Source organism: Aptenodytes patagonicus, chromosome 1 (assembly GCF_965638725.1).
Source record: "Aptenodytes patagonicus chromosome 1, bAptPat1.pri.cur, whole genome shotgun sequence".
Classification (NCBI taxonomy): domain Eukaryota; kingdom Metazoa; phylum Chordata; class Aves; order Sphenisciformes; family Spheniscidae; genus Aptenodytes; species Aptenodytes patagonicus.
In genome coordinates, this window is record NC_134949.1 from 49,164,620 (window position 1) to 49,179,149 (window position 14,530).

General features: G+C 37.2%; 1 protein-coding gene across 2 annotated transcripts in view; it reads right to left on the reverse strand.

The window, feature by feature from the left end:
- Positions 1–609: 609 nt before the first annotated feature.
- The window catches only part of KITLG (KIT ligand), a 57,985-nt gene continuing 44,064 nt past the window's right edge, over positions 610–14,530 (reverse strand). The window contains exons 6-10 of one of the 2 annotated variants that reach the window (XM_076334157.1): positions 14,337–14,432; positions 7,507–7,616; positions 6,934–7,010; positions 5,358–5,441; positions 610–4,137 (exon numbers count right to left, since the gene is read on the reverse strand). In XM_076334157.1, the coding sequence (XP_076190272.1) occupies positions 5,402–5,441; positions 6,934–7,010; positions 7,507–7,616; positions 14,337–14,432 (323 nt within the window). In that variant the 3' untranslated portion in view covers positions 610–4,137; positions 5,358–5,401. The remainder of the gene's footprint in view (positions 4,138–5,357; positions 5,442–6,933; positions 7,011–7,506; positions 7,617–14,336; positions 14,433–14,530) is intronic. The other variant, XM_076334166.1, reaches the window with a different exon arrangement.

A 14,530-nucleotide genomic window follows, 5' to 3' on the forward strand; every position in this document is an offset into this window, starting at 1 on the left:
ATATCTTTATTTAGAACAATAAAGTATATGTATATAATGTAAATTCCAAATTTGAACTGGTATAAAAAAGGATCAGGGAAAACATCTATCTTTAAGAGGACACATATATACATACACATCACATTTTATAAACTTTGTTGATTACCTTCAGTCAGAATGTAACTATGCAAGACTGTGCTGACATTTACATTGAAATAAATGAATTTGCCCATGATACAACCAGCAAATGTCTGTGTCTCTATCACTAAAGAGCCTGAAGTTTCCGCGTTCCATCAATTTGATAACATAATAGCAACATGCCACCATTACTGTAGATCTGCATTTAATAGACAGTTGAATCAGATTCCTGAATTGAAGAATGCTGGATAATTCTTAAATGTAACTCTAACTCAAAATATCTGTGTTTTATACATACAGTTAGCTTTTCAATTCAATAGTTGTGTCGTGTGTACTGAACAGTTTCTGTGTATTACAAAGAGAGAGCAACAGAGAAAACAGCTGGTGAAGATCAGAACTTAAAAAATGTGCAGGTTGTACACATACTCCATAGTATAGCACATTTTATAAGCTTACTTATAAAATGACTTTATAAGCTTACTTTATAAGCTTACTTATAAAATGACCTTGTGATGAAATAAGTACCATTAATTTATTCAAGTAAACACATCTAAAGTAACACATTGAGTTACTCAGTATATCACTATCTGCTTTTTATTCTCACAAGGCCACTATTAATTGCATGCAAAGTTCAACTGCTCCAAAGGAAACCTAAAAATGTTAGTTTCTCACAAAACCACAGATATCTGAAAACTAAATTTGGTTAACATTTGTATAAAAAATACAACACTCACTCTTCCCAAATTTCATTTTAAGAGAAGGGCGTTAATTTTCTAACTGTGTTAATGCATGGGCTGTGTCTACCCAAAAAGAAGACTGGAAAACTTATCATTCTTCAGAAGTTAAACAGCTTACAACTGGATAAAGAAGCAATTAAAGGATTATTTCTGTCATCCCTACTACCACTGAACAGTAACTTACTCTATTTCCATTTATTTCAAAGATGTCTCACAAGTCAGTAGTCTTTCAAAATTTCACTACATCTGAAGCAAGGGCCTCCTCAATGGGTAGACAAACTGAGCACAGAAATTTTCAAATAATTTCATGGTCACATTTCCAAGTGCCGTGCCATCCACTGTATCCACGAATGTCTAGAAGTGTCCTTCTGCTTTGCAAAATGATTGAGAACACACAATGTTTTGTTCAGATCTCTCAAGAGGGGGTGGGAAGAACAGGAAAACTATGAGCTCCAACAACAGTTCTGCTACTCCATGTGTCATACTACTTTGGTGCATATTCAAAGAACAATGTTTGTGATGTGAGGTTGGAAGGTTTATACATGAATTTTCTTTCTGTTCTCATGTAGCCTTAAATTTGCCTTGCTCCATAGAAGAGATTAAAGTATCTGACATTATTTGAAAGTGACTTACCTACTATTTTAAGATGTTACTCTTGGAAGTTGAACATTTTGCAGCAGTCTATCTGGGTTTAATGTATGTTTCAATTTACAACTCATATTTTCTTTAGTATTGACCAGTAGACTAAGGAGCCTAAAACTTCATGCATTTTGAATATCAAAGTATAATTTGGGGCACACCAATGTGCAACATTATTGTGTATTTGATTTTCTGGAAAAAACGCATTCAGGAAAACTAACATTCTTATGAACAAAGAACATTAACACACACATTTTTGTTTAACTGAATCTAAGAAAAATACTGTAAAACTTCAAATGCATAAGCTTGCTTTAAGAATGTATTGTATATCAACATGAAGTATTTTAGGTTTTTGTAAAATGCATAAGGATAACTGCTTCCATTTACTGTGGATACTTTTTCGCTCTGTCAAAATCAGTATGCAGTTATTCCCCACATTACGAAAAAGGTACAAATTTCCCATCAATTAGGTCATGCTGACATTTCTTTCAGGGTAACTCTTAAATAAGTTCGAAACACAAAGTCTGAGGGCCTTGTGAGTAAAGAACTACACAATGTCAAATGAGACTGAGCTGCAGATGGGGGATTCTGTTGTTTAATTTTTGCAGAGCTAAAATTTGCAATGCACTTGCTTTTTAGAAGTGATGAGCAACCTTGATTATTTCGTATTAAGTGGTGAGTGCTCCAGCATCTTCTGAATAAAAATGAAGGCCTAATTCTCACATTAAGCTTCTTTTGATCTAGTCTAAGAGAAGTTCCTCAGATGATGCAAACCCCAAAGCTCTGTTAACGTTAATGGAACTATGCTAATTTATACCAGTTGAGAAGGACTTGAGGACCCTTTTCTGACACCCAGGAAGTGCAAAAAGGCCTCAGTATAAATAAAAAATAGTTCCCCATGATCAAATCCTTGTATCAGTGAAATGTCAATTTCAAAACAAGAAGTTTTGACATTGATCTCAGTAGGGTCAAAATTCCATGCAGAGTGGCTACATGCACACATAAGCTCTGTCATCAAACATAGTAAGGTTTTGAGTTTTTTTCTTTTTGGGAAGTATGAAAGGTGAATCAGTTTTACCAATAATACACACACACACACATGCACACACACACATGTATATATTATATCTATATCATATTCCTTTTATGCATGGTTCTCAGAAAATTCAGCAGATGATTTAAATTTCCACAAGAACTCTTAAAAAATTAAGTAACAATATACTTTAAAGAGAACTCCAACTTTATGCAAAACATTAAAAGGCTGGTGTGGTTTTTTTTTTCTAAGTTTTCAAGTTACTTAAACTAAAACTCTTGCTGACCTGGTCAGTTTGATGACAGATGACAGTTTGTCATCTGAAGTGAGCCACCTTTACCTTCTGAAGTACAAACCCCTAATACAGATAAATAATTCATACCCATTATCTGGAAAGAGCCAGGATGAAAAGATGCACAACTACACTTGTAACTTTTATCATGGTATTTTTAGGATTTACTTGAAAATGCATGTCTGTACATCAGTCCTGTACAGATTCCATGGATGCTATAACAGCAATAGATGCAGAAGACAAGTGGGAAATAAAGCCTTTCTCTTTTGTTTCGAGAGAATTAACTTTAAGAGTGGAGAATGCCAGGATATTAAAGCTTACTAATCATTTAAAACACAATGCAAACATTAATTACAGCTGATGTAAGTAAAAGCTAAATACACTCTCAAGATCTTTCAGATTTTCTATGCTATATATTTAAAGACAAGGTATCAATGGCATGATTCTTCAGCATTTAAAATGCATTTCATGGGTTTGTCTTTATTCTGATGTTTGAACGCAATTCAGACTCTTTCCTTTCCTTTCCCTTGGCATGGCTGGAAATTTCACCAGTGTTCACATACCCAGCAGTTACTCTTAATGCTTCGAAGCTCCATGAGGTACATTCACCTCCTGTTTACTTTGTCTTCATTCAGTATTTGCTTCTCCTGAAGAGAGACCACCAATGCTGATGAATTCTTGAGACTTTCTGGGGTGGGCAACCAGCCACCTGGCACCTGACAGAGACCACATGTTGCTGTACACACGACCTTTGCCAGGCATAAACACAGCTCCTTATAAGTAAAAGGCTAGAACACAGGTCCATAGCATGACTTGGCTTTCAAGTTTTATATACAATATTGAAGAGTATGTTATCTGTATCCATTTCTGCGTTTTCTGTCAGTTCAGAGGACTCCATCTGAAGACACCAAGGTAAGGTAGAGGACACAGAACTTGAACTTAAATTAAGGATGCAAAGGTATTTATGACTTTCAATGATTATACACATAGTTGGAGGCATTTGAAAGATGCATTTTGTTCAGTACAGGTACTTTGTTTGCCAGTCAGCTGCAAATATTAATGCAATTAAAAATCCCCAAATGCCACACAAGGTAGATATTCACATGAGATACAGTCCTGCTAAGTGCACACTCTTCTTGTCGTTGTTCAATTCAGTGTTGGTTTCACAGTAACAAACACAAATTGTCCTCATTTCTATATCATGTCTATGGAGTCATGGGCAGCAACAACAGATGCAGACTCAGTCTGTCACTCCAGAAGGAATATGAATGTGCTTAAAACTGCTTCATTTATGAAGCGAACATGGAACTGTTACCTGCCTGAAGAGAAAAACAGAAACTATAATTTTGCTGTTTAGTTTTCCTCTCTGTATTACTAAACAGTAGAGCTTTTCATAGACATATAAATAGACATTTTTTCTTATAATTTTGGAAATAGATAAATTCAATGACACTTGCATAGACATTCCTTTATTCTGAAACAAAAATTACTGTTATAAGATGTACTTTCCTGGTCCAAGAACACACGTACCTGCAAAAGCTCATTGATGTCATCTATGGTGATGAAACAACTCTCACAGTTTTACAGAACTGTTATGTTTGTGCATTTTGGTATCTGGTAATCTCTGGCAGCAAACTTCCCTTTGAAGTCATCTGGACAAGCCAATATCAAACTGAGTTTACATCTTTTGAAAAATCAAATGACTTGTCCCATGCAGTGATGATTTCCCCTTCTCAGTGAGCAGATGTTAGAACAAAGCAGTTGAGGAGACTGGAAATCTCTCAAGTTGTAGCTAACTAGATCACAACGAACACTCTGGAATACACCTGAGAGTGACTGCTACAGGATAAACTGTAAAACCTGGATTGCCTGTTATGATCTTACACTGCTCTTTCCACCCATGTGATAAAATGAAGCATTCAGTGCTGCCTGAATCTTCCAGACCCATGCCAGAGATGCCGTGGGTTAAGTACAGCAGAACTCCTGCGGTAAGAAGCCCATTGCCAGAGATGTGCACCGTTCTGCAGAGGACAGCTGGGACCGAGAAAGCTCACTCACCTTTGCTGCTCACTCTTACGTACTAAAGCAAGAATGATGTATCTGATAAGGCTACAGAGACTGCAAACTGTGCTGAGTAAACAACAATTAATAGAAGCTCAGCTCTACTTGGCCCGTTCTCCTACACTCACCTGCTAGTTTAAGGATTGTGTTTTTTAGGTCATGCTGCTTTGAAACAGCTGTAGGACAACAGCTCAAGACTTCTCCATATTGGCGCTCACGCCAAAAAGGAGAAGCAGTAGCTGTCCTTCATTTTGGAATTCCGGCGTATTTTATTTTGTAACATTCAGGTTAAAAGTCAGATGCCTAAATTAATGATACAGAATTATTTACATTAGCAGCTAAAGATCTTAGGTACAAGTGAAGCCTACTGATAACAAGTTTTATTTTATTTTTCCCAAAATGGATTCTGAATCACTTTATATTTCAGCAGCCAAAAGTTATGAAGCCAATGGTAAGACTCTCAACAGTAACAACTTACCAGTACACGAAACAGTAACAGTGTTGAGGGAGAAAAAGCAACAGCTACACTTGTAGATGTTCTTTTTCTTTTTGCTGCAACATACTGAAAAAAAAGGTACTTTATTACTAGAGTGCTAGTGTTTCAAGGAAATAGAATGGAAGGTACTATCAGTTAGTTACAATAAAAACATTTACATGTAATAAAAGGGAACCTGAAGCATTAGAATTTTTGTTTGCTAATAGGTCTTCCTAGTTATAGAGGAATATTACAAATTTCTCAGGGAAGAGGGAGAAAAAAACATACGCCATATATTTAAGACATCTGATGGAGAATGTAACCTGTTTAAATTTCCTGTTAAGGCCACCTCTTGCATTTAACTAATTGTTCTGTTTCCTCTTTCCTCTTTTCCTCCTATAAAGCAATATTTTGTATTTCCTGTGAAGTTAAAAGTAAGATGCACATTTCATTTCACAAGTTTAATACCTGTGAGGATGAGGTGCGGGACGAGTTATTTGTAGCAGCTAATATTATACTTGGTGAATACACAGTCTACCATTCTATGTACTGTACATGAAGAAAATTTGTTATAAGACTGTATTATTCTAGAAGGTTTAAACACTGAAAATTTCAGCTCCTGTGACCAAAACTGCTAGATCAGAACCTCACCTACTCCTGCCTTCAACAGTGGGCAGCACCAGGCATTTCACACAGTGTGAGAAGCCTACAAGGATAAGATCTGTCCTTCTGCCATCTGCATCAGATCTTTCCCTTAATCCCTCATAGTTAAAATTTGACCAAACACCCTGAAATATGAGGTTAAATAATACTCTCAAAATGCTTTAGCATGAACTATTCTATCTTAAAATATCCCTAAGTCCTTTTCTGAATTTCACAGATTTCTTTGCCCAAGTCACGTCCAAGCAACTTTGAATGTCTTCAACTGTTATTTCTAAGGTATATTTGATTGTCTGAGTTACAGTGATTTTTTTTCTGTTTAAAAATCAGATAAAGCATTGTTTAAGTATGAATAGAGCCGTGAATCATTTCAGGATGACCTTATGAAGTTGTTATGATTTGAATGAGTTCTCATTAACTTTCTATGAACATCAAAAAAACCCCTGGAAAACATAGATGCTTATATATACATATCCTGGGGAATGTAAAAAGGTGAAAGAACATAAAAAATGTTAATGTAAAAAAATTTTTAAAGGATTTAGAAGCACAGCCAGGAAGACACAGTTTTCTATTTATTTACATAATATCAACCTAGCTTTACCCCACACAGCAAACTACAAAATTCACTTTTTTTTGTTTCTTCCCCTGTAGGTCTCAGCAATCCGTTCTCACAGTGGGATTAAGGACAGATGAAGTAAAGGTAATATCCTGTTAATAAAATTTTGTATACAGAAATCTCCTCCATATCAATTTTTATATTTAAACTAGGATCTCCTTCAAAGGACACACCCTAAGCACACATTTTGCCTCTACATCAAGACCCTGTGTTTGGGTCTTAGAGCTAGAGAGAAACCTTCAGGAAGTATCTCTCAAAGATAAACTTACATTTTATATATGTACATAAAGTAAAACAACATACCTTATCTCATTTTCCTCTTGACAGTCATGACACTGTATAGTTTCATCACTTTCTGGTCTGGATTTGGGATGTGTTTTCTAGGAAGAAAATGCATTAAATATAAATATTCTAAAGCTTTCTTTAACAACCCCCTAAACAACTGTTATATGTTTGTTTGCTTCAGATTTTCAATATCAAAGTCATCTTGCAAAATGTAGGCCAAATCTTGTCCTCTAACATACATCTGCTACTGGTATAATTTTACTATCAAAGCCTTTGCATTGTAGGCAGGGGCACAAGGGGCAAAAGCAAAAGAATCCTCTTCTCAAGATATAATAGAAGAACTGGGAAATTGGGGGAATCCCATGTTTTTAATTTCCAATTAGACAGCTATCATGCTGATAAGACAGGATTTGCACTTTGATGGTGGAATTCAAGAATTTGGCAACCTAGATTTACATTTGCATGTCACACAGTTCAGTGGAGATCAAAAGAGATGTCTCCTGCTTTCAAATGCAGAATGGTTCTTCCTGCCTCCCCATAGCTAAGAAATGTAGTATCACTATGTAAACAATTAAATGTAATATTTCTTACCTTCCAGTATATGGCTCCCAAAACAAAGCCAATAAGAAGAGACAGCAATGATGTCAGTGCTATGCTGATCCCTTGCAGGCTGGAGCTGCTAATGAAGCCAAGTGCCTCTTCTGTAATTACAGATGTTCTCGTTAGTGAAGACAGATTTATAGCAGAAAACTATCTTCAGGGCAACACTATAAGCAAGAGCACTTTTATGCACCACCTACATGACAGCATCTTAAATAGCAGAACAGATACTTCACAGCGTTGTGTACGAGGTGCACTTCATGCAAAATCTCACAGGAAATTTTTGACCACAAGGATGCTCTTCCCATTTCTGAAACAGCTGTGTTGAATAGTACCAACACTAATTCTCTTTTTGTCATTTATAGAGAATTTTCTCTTTCCCGCACTTCAAAGTTTTGGGTTTATCAATTTTTAAAGGTCTTATTTTGTAACACAACATAATTCATTAGAAGAGAATATATCTGTCACTTCGTGCATTTGGTTAAATTCCATAAGACACATCCCACTGACTGCAGATAGACACTTTGCCTTGCCACTAATGAACGACCAACATGAGGCCTCTCGAGGTAGGTTAATTTAACAAAATAAGCCTGATTTCACTTCTAATGTCTGTCTGGAAAGGTCCCGCTGACTTCAGTAAGATCAAACCCTTGTACCTTGAAGTCTAGCTCTGTGTTATTTTGTTGCTACCATTTCTTGATAGCTTTTTACATTTTATACAGAAGAGCCCCAATCCTAGTCTTTTATGTACACAAGCAATTCCATTCCCCTCACAGGGAGCTGTATGCATGCTGAGACTAAAATGTGGCCCTCCAGTTATTTAATCAACAGCAGGATGTGAAAAGTCTTATGGAGTGACCCTGGGATCCACCTTCTGAAATGCAAAGCGAGCCACAGGAGATGGCTAGTTTAGACACCATCCACCCAGTTTTGGTTCATTGCAAGATTTGGTGTCTGCAGCTCTAATGGTGGGTGTACTGTCAGATTACAGGAAAAGAACCAAACTGTAAGCACTGGAAAAGTGTAGGTGATTAGATACAGAAATGAAAATGGACTGATAGCACTAGAAAATTGTGTCACTCATGCAAACAGCAAATGTCTAAGCACGTACAGTATGATATACTGGGTCAAGCAATGTGCATTTAGTACATTATTAAACAGCCTGTAAGAATACACTTTAGTTTAGAAAGGAGCATTCCCATAATTAACTAGCAACTCATTTTCAACTCTCTGAGATTTTCTGGTTGACATTTTGCAAGTTGTTATACAAATATTCTTTTTATCTCTGAAATTCAGCTGTTTTCTATAGACTTGTGGTAGACAGAACTAAAAAGTAAGAAAACAAAAAGTCTCTATCTTATATACCTATATACTACATATATCTCTGTATCTCATACACTGTTTACAAACTCTAGGTTCTTACTATAGGGGCTTGAATTTTACTTACATCTGGTAGACTCGACACACTAAAAGGAAACATCGGTCAAGCAGAACTGATGCTAGTGTACCGTGAAAGAAATCTGTCTACAAAGGAGAAGGGAAAGATAGCAGACAAAGTTCTATGGAGGTGAACATCAGCTGAAAAAGAGAGGCTATCGATTAGTCTGCCTCTGTCTGCTTGGACATTAAAACCAAGAGCAGAAATTAACTGGAGGGGCATATCTTTTCTCAAACTGTCCATCCCAGATTAGGCATAGAGGAGGTTTGCTTGCAGAACTGACCTTCAAGAAATCTGGACAAACTCAAGTAGGGTAGAGCCAGCCTGAACATCTCAAAAAAAATTTCCTGTCATTACTTTATCTGAATTGTATTCTCAGCATATTCTCAGAAGAAAATTCCTATATTGCTCTTGTGCTCTAGTCAAGAAAAATGTGATGCTGATTTGTCTAATATCATTAGCCATTCTTCCCAGTGAGAGACCAGTGAGTTATACAAATGAATTATGTAGATCCTATGGGGATGGTCATGTTTTCTGGATTTTTCCCTGCAAACTTCAGAAAAAATGGAAAAGTGAAATAAGAATCAAAGGAAAAACTCTTCAGGTCATATAGAGCGTAATTTATTTGAGAACATGTTATGGTAGAGTGCATAACCTCAAAAATCCTCTGCCTACTCTGCAATGCTGGGCAGCATGTCATGGCAAGCATGCTGATTTTTACATTAATTTCTAGAGAAATGTTCTGTATGCAGGGCCATCAGTGATAGTCTAGCACCCTCATTTTTACCATTATTTTTCACAAACTTTAGAGAGTCTTAGACAACAGAAGAGCTCCCTTTACAATGAGGTATCTAAAAGTGGAAAAATCTGGTTTCTGAGAAGATGCTTTTTAGGGAAAACTAAAAGGAATTCATAATTAGCTTTCCATGTGGGGACCTGCAACCCAGGGACAGAACCTAAATACAGTCAAATTGTGACACCTTTTAAATTGTGACACCAGCCTACCTTTTATAAATGACAACTGATTTTTTTCATAACTTGATAGTGTATCAATCAATTTGAAGGATAAGTAACCCATAACTACCTTAAAAAGCAAATAACAACAGATTATTTAATTTCACTTCCAAGTCCAGAAAAAAGTCTCTTGAAAGATCTGGAGAGAATGAAATGAGTCATGGCAGGTTTCTTCATGTGTTTTATTTATAGTAACATCTAAAACAGAACAGGTTGGAGAATTTTCAGTCTGGAGAAACTCCTGGGGACCTGTGTCCTAATGAAGAAAAGGGAGATAAGGAAAGCAAGCTGGCTGCCAATAGGTTTTTATTCCTTCCATAGGAACCTTTTCCTCTGTTAGAAACTTTAGAGCTCTACACAGAAAGATTCCCACTCCCAGCAGTTGTAAAGACAGAGTAGAAAAAGGAATAGGAGGAATCAGGTGTATCAGTAACTTTGTGAACTCCTTGGGCAACACCAGAGGAACTGCTGGCTTTGCAGTTAGTATATTATTCACTTAAAATGGACTCTATCCAGCAAGCTGCAAAAGGGGAGTGGAAGCAGGCCAGCACCTCTCAGAGCTCTTACTCTGCACCTTATGGAAGAAACCCTTAGGAAGTGAGCTCATCTGATGTAGATTTATGTCTAGTCTTCATGGACATTGGGGTATTAATCTGAGAACAAAATATGTTTACATTAAAAGCCACTCAGCTACACAATGAAGTTATTGAGCTGCTCTCCACCTTGAGCCATGTGTGTAGGTTTAGCAACCAATTATGATTCAAAGCACTGGCTCAATTTTTTTGCCATATATACCTCAAAGGAATTTTCAGTTTACCTCTGCTCAGCTCCAACACAATTACCACAAGATCTTATCTATGAAAATACACAGCAGCTCTCACCTGTTCATTAGGGTTTCCCATTAACTATAAAGTTGGAACAAAGGAACAAAGGCACAGAAGGCAACACCAATTGCATTAAACCATGGGTGAATATTTCCAAATTGTTGTGCAATTACTGCATTAAACTATGGTATTCTTTGCTTAATTATAAAAGTAGATCTTCTTCCTAAAAACAGTTATAGAAATCTCTGTGTTTACACATCCTTTGAGCTGTTCAGTACTGAATAATAAAGCTAATTTATTGTGAGGAAATTATAGGGAAAAATGGAAGAAAGCACCACTGAATTTTCCATGAAAATATAAATAATATCGTGGCACTAAATTGAGTGAGAAGTGTTAGTAACAGCTAGTAAGTTCAAGCTTTAATCAGAGCAACATGAGATTCATCTGATGGGAACTATTTATTGTTTGGTTCAAACGCTGAAAGAAGAGATCAGGACTCAAGACTTCTTACGCTGACACTTGTTCTTTATATAGGAACCATCTCATCTGAATTTTCTAGACTATGCATGGTATACTAGTCCAGAAAAATATCAATGAGACTGGGACTTAAACAGTTAATTGGAATTTAAATTGGACTACAGTCATGTAACACAAAGAGAAGAAAACAAATCGGCCTAAATAAATTGGTGGTGGTGGTGGTAGTGTTTTGAGAATTTTATGGGGGAAAAGATGGAGTGGGAACATGTCACAGATCTACATTCAGTATCACAAGGATGAAAACAGCACTACTGCCATTCAAAAAAAATTAGAATGGGATAATTGTTCCATTTTACACTTAGTTGGGGTAAGACTTTTGGTGTAGATTTAGTCAAGATTCTACTCTATTACAGTAGTTTAATTTTATTGTTGTGTAATAACAATGAAATGAAATATGACTCTTTCAACAAATGTAGCAAAAACAAAAAAAGTAATTTAATTTATATTATATAGAATTTCTACGATAATTATTTCACAAATGATTTTATTAGATGATGCACTTCAGGTTTGTCTAAGTTGAATTTAGAATTAAGAGCAATTCAAGTCATCTGACTACACAGACTACTTTATTAATAGATTCAAAATTTATTATTAATCTGGAGGGGTTCTTCTGCAAACAGTGAATGCTTCTAAATGGTCTAGAAACCATAAATTTAAAAAAGCTCAATTTAAAACTGTTTTAAATTAAAGAGGGTCATTTAAAAAAAAATTGCTATAGTTTGTGTCTGGAGATGCTTTTTTCAGGTTTCCCCTCTTCTCCAAATGTTTTCCTTATTGAAATTTGAATCTAGTAGTGCTGTTCTGAGAACAGTACTGAAGCCAGCAGACAGGGTCTCCTGTGCTGGGGAGTCTTCACATGGGAAGTAATAAGGTTTATTCATTGTTCTTCCTTCCAAGAAGGCAGGGATTAAGTAAAAAAGAAAACTTACTCAGCAATAAAACCAAGACAAAACTAAAATCAGTACTGAAGACCATTTTCAGGGAATAAGACAGAGATGCCAATAAAGATGCCACAGGTCCCTCCCTGCAAAAAACTCCAAACAAATAGCTAAAGTCTAACCAGTCAGCATCCAATGTCCAAGTTAATGTAATTTAATCTGATTACGAGTTCAAACTATCCCCAGCCCCAGACATGCAGTCCTCATGTCATTTCTACAAAAGGCTGTTAACTGATATCCAATTTTCCAATAAATTGCTTAAGAGAATGATAATCAGTTAAAACACACCTGTACGGCATATGGCCAGCCAAGCAATTTCTTTGACTTACTGCATTATTTTAATTAGGCTTTTTTCCTACTTGATTATCAGTTCCAGTTACAAAACAAGATTAATAAACCTGCTTCTGTACTCCCCTCCACAGTACAGACACAGGTGCCACACTCCGCTGCGCTGCCCGGCATCCCTCCTGTTACTGTACTGGTCAAACTCCTTTCATCTGAACTGCTCCTGTAATCTATCTGTCTTTCTTTTGGCTCCTTGATCCATTCCCATTGCTTCAGGCTGCAGATAAATATTCTTCCTCTAGCAATGACAGCAAAAATTATCACATGTTCAGACGTGAGAGAGACGGGTATGTGCTCTTTAGCCCCCTCCTGGTGCCTCATAATTGGCCCTGGGCTCATCAGGTTGTTTGCAGCCAGCTCTGTGACATCTTGGTGAGGAATTTATGGCAGCGAGACTTCTCTTTTCCAGAGAGGCAGGCTGGCAGCCAGGAGTCGAAGGTGGTTTTTGTTCCAACCTTCTACTCAGAGGGTTCTGGGGAATGATGACTTAAGACCTTCTCTTAATTAGAAAGCAATCAGGAAGGGCTTCAAATCTGACAGCAGCTGTAAGCCAACTAAGAGATAGCATGCATGGTGATAAAAACACAGAGAATAACTAGATTACGCATTCCCAACAGAAGGAGCATGAGAAGAAACTCAATCTTAGTATCTGTCCCACCATCAGGACCTACTGTCGTGTCCACCAGGCTACATCAGGCTGCCTCCTTGCCCATGTTTTCTGAAGCACAAGGAGTACCAGCCACACACTTCATCATCACACATTTAGATAACATGGATGCTTGTGAAGTGAAAGGGGGAAATTGTAAAAGAGAGACACGTCATCCTGATGCATCCAGGAAACAGGAACAAGGGAAACAACAACATGGTTAAGCTCTAATGGCTTTCGGGAACCTCTAAAGAAAATCCCCTTCTTTTGTTCACATGGAAAGCTCCAGAGAGTATTCACTTTGTTGTACATGATGTCACTAAAAGCCCCTGAAACTTCGCTGTTTCTCTTCACCTCAGACTCCTATACCCCTTCTGACCTCGTGACAGGTAATGTTGAGGCTCTTACAGCAACAATTCCAGACTCTCTTATCTGTCAGTGACCAGTCATGTAATACACTGACCAAGACACATGAGAAACATAGAGATGGACATGCCAGAGGGAAGATTACAGCCTGTCAAAAGTGTAGTGACTTCATCCTTGACCTCAACCGAAAGCATGCTGCCTGTGGAGCTGGCCCTACTGTGACTACAGCAAGCAAACACGGGGACTGTCTCCAGGTTTGGTGTCAAGCTTGGGATTGACAGTACTGTCAAAATGCAATGTACAGGCAATCTCTTTGTCCATGTGAGTATCCTGGGCCTGATTTAGGACAGCTATTCTGTTTGTTTGGAGCAACTTCCTTTTCTGAGAGTTAAAATGCGGTGTCTGGGACAGCCAAGTTTGCTGAGGCCATATGACTAGTGAGACCTCATGACAGCCAAAACGAAGAGACCTGCCCTCTCCAAGTTGTAGAGAGCTGTCACATCATTGTAACTCAATAGCATCTCTAAATTCTGATTAGATAAATTCATTGCATTTTGGTATGACAGCCGAGAAACACATGGTACACCATCAGGCACAAGTAACTTTCCATTAATTTGCACAATTAATGACATTCTTTTCCTCTGAGCTCTTGTAACAACCAGCTACCAGAACAAAATGGAGACACATATATTAATTCAATCACTTGTACTTACTGTTACTGCTAGCGTTACTGCCAATGCTGTCATTCCTAAGGGAGCTGGCAGCAACAGGAGGAAACAAAAATGTTTTTGTGACAGCGACTCTGGAATCTAAATAGAAAATGAGTGTGTCAGCATTATGTAACTTAAAATACAGTTCCCTCTATATAAGATGATGGGCTATAGGGCTACTCTGATGTGACTATAGG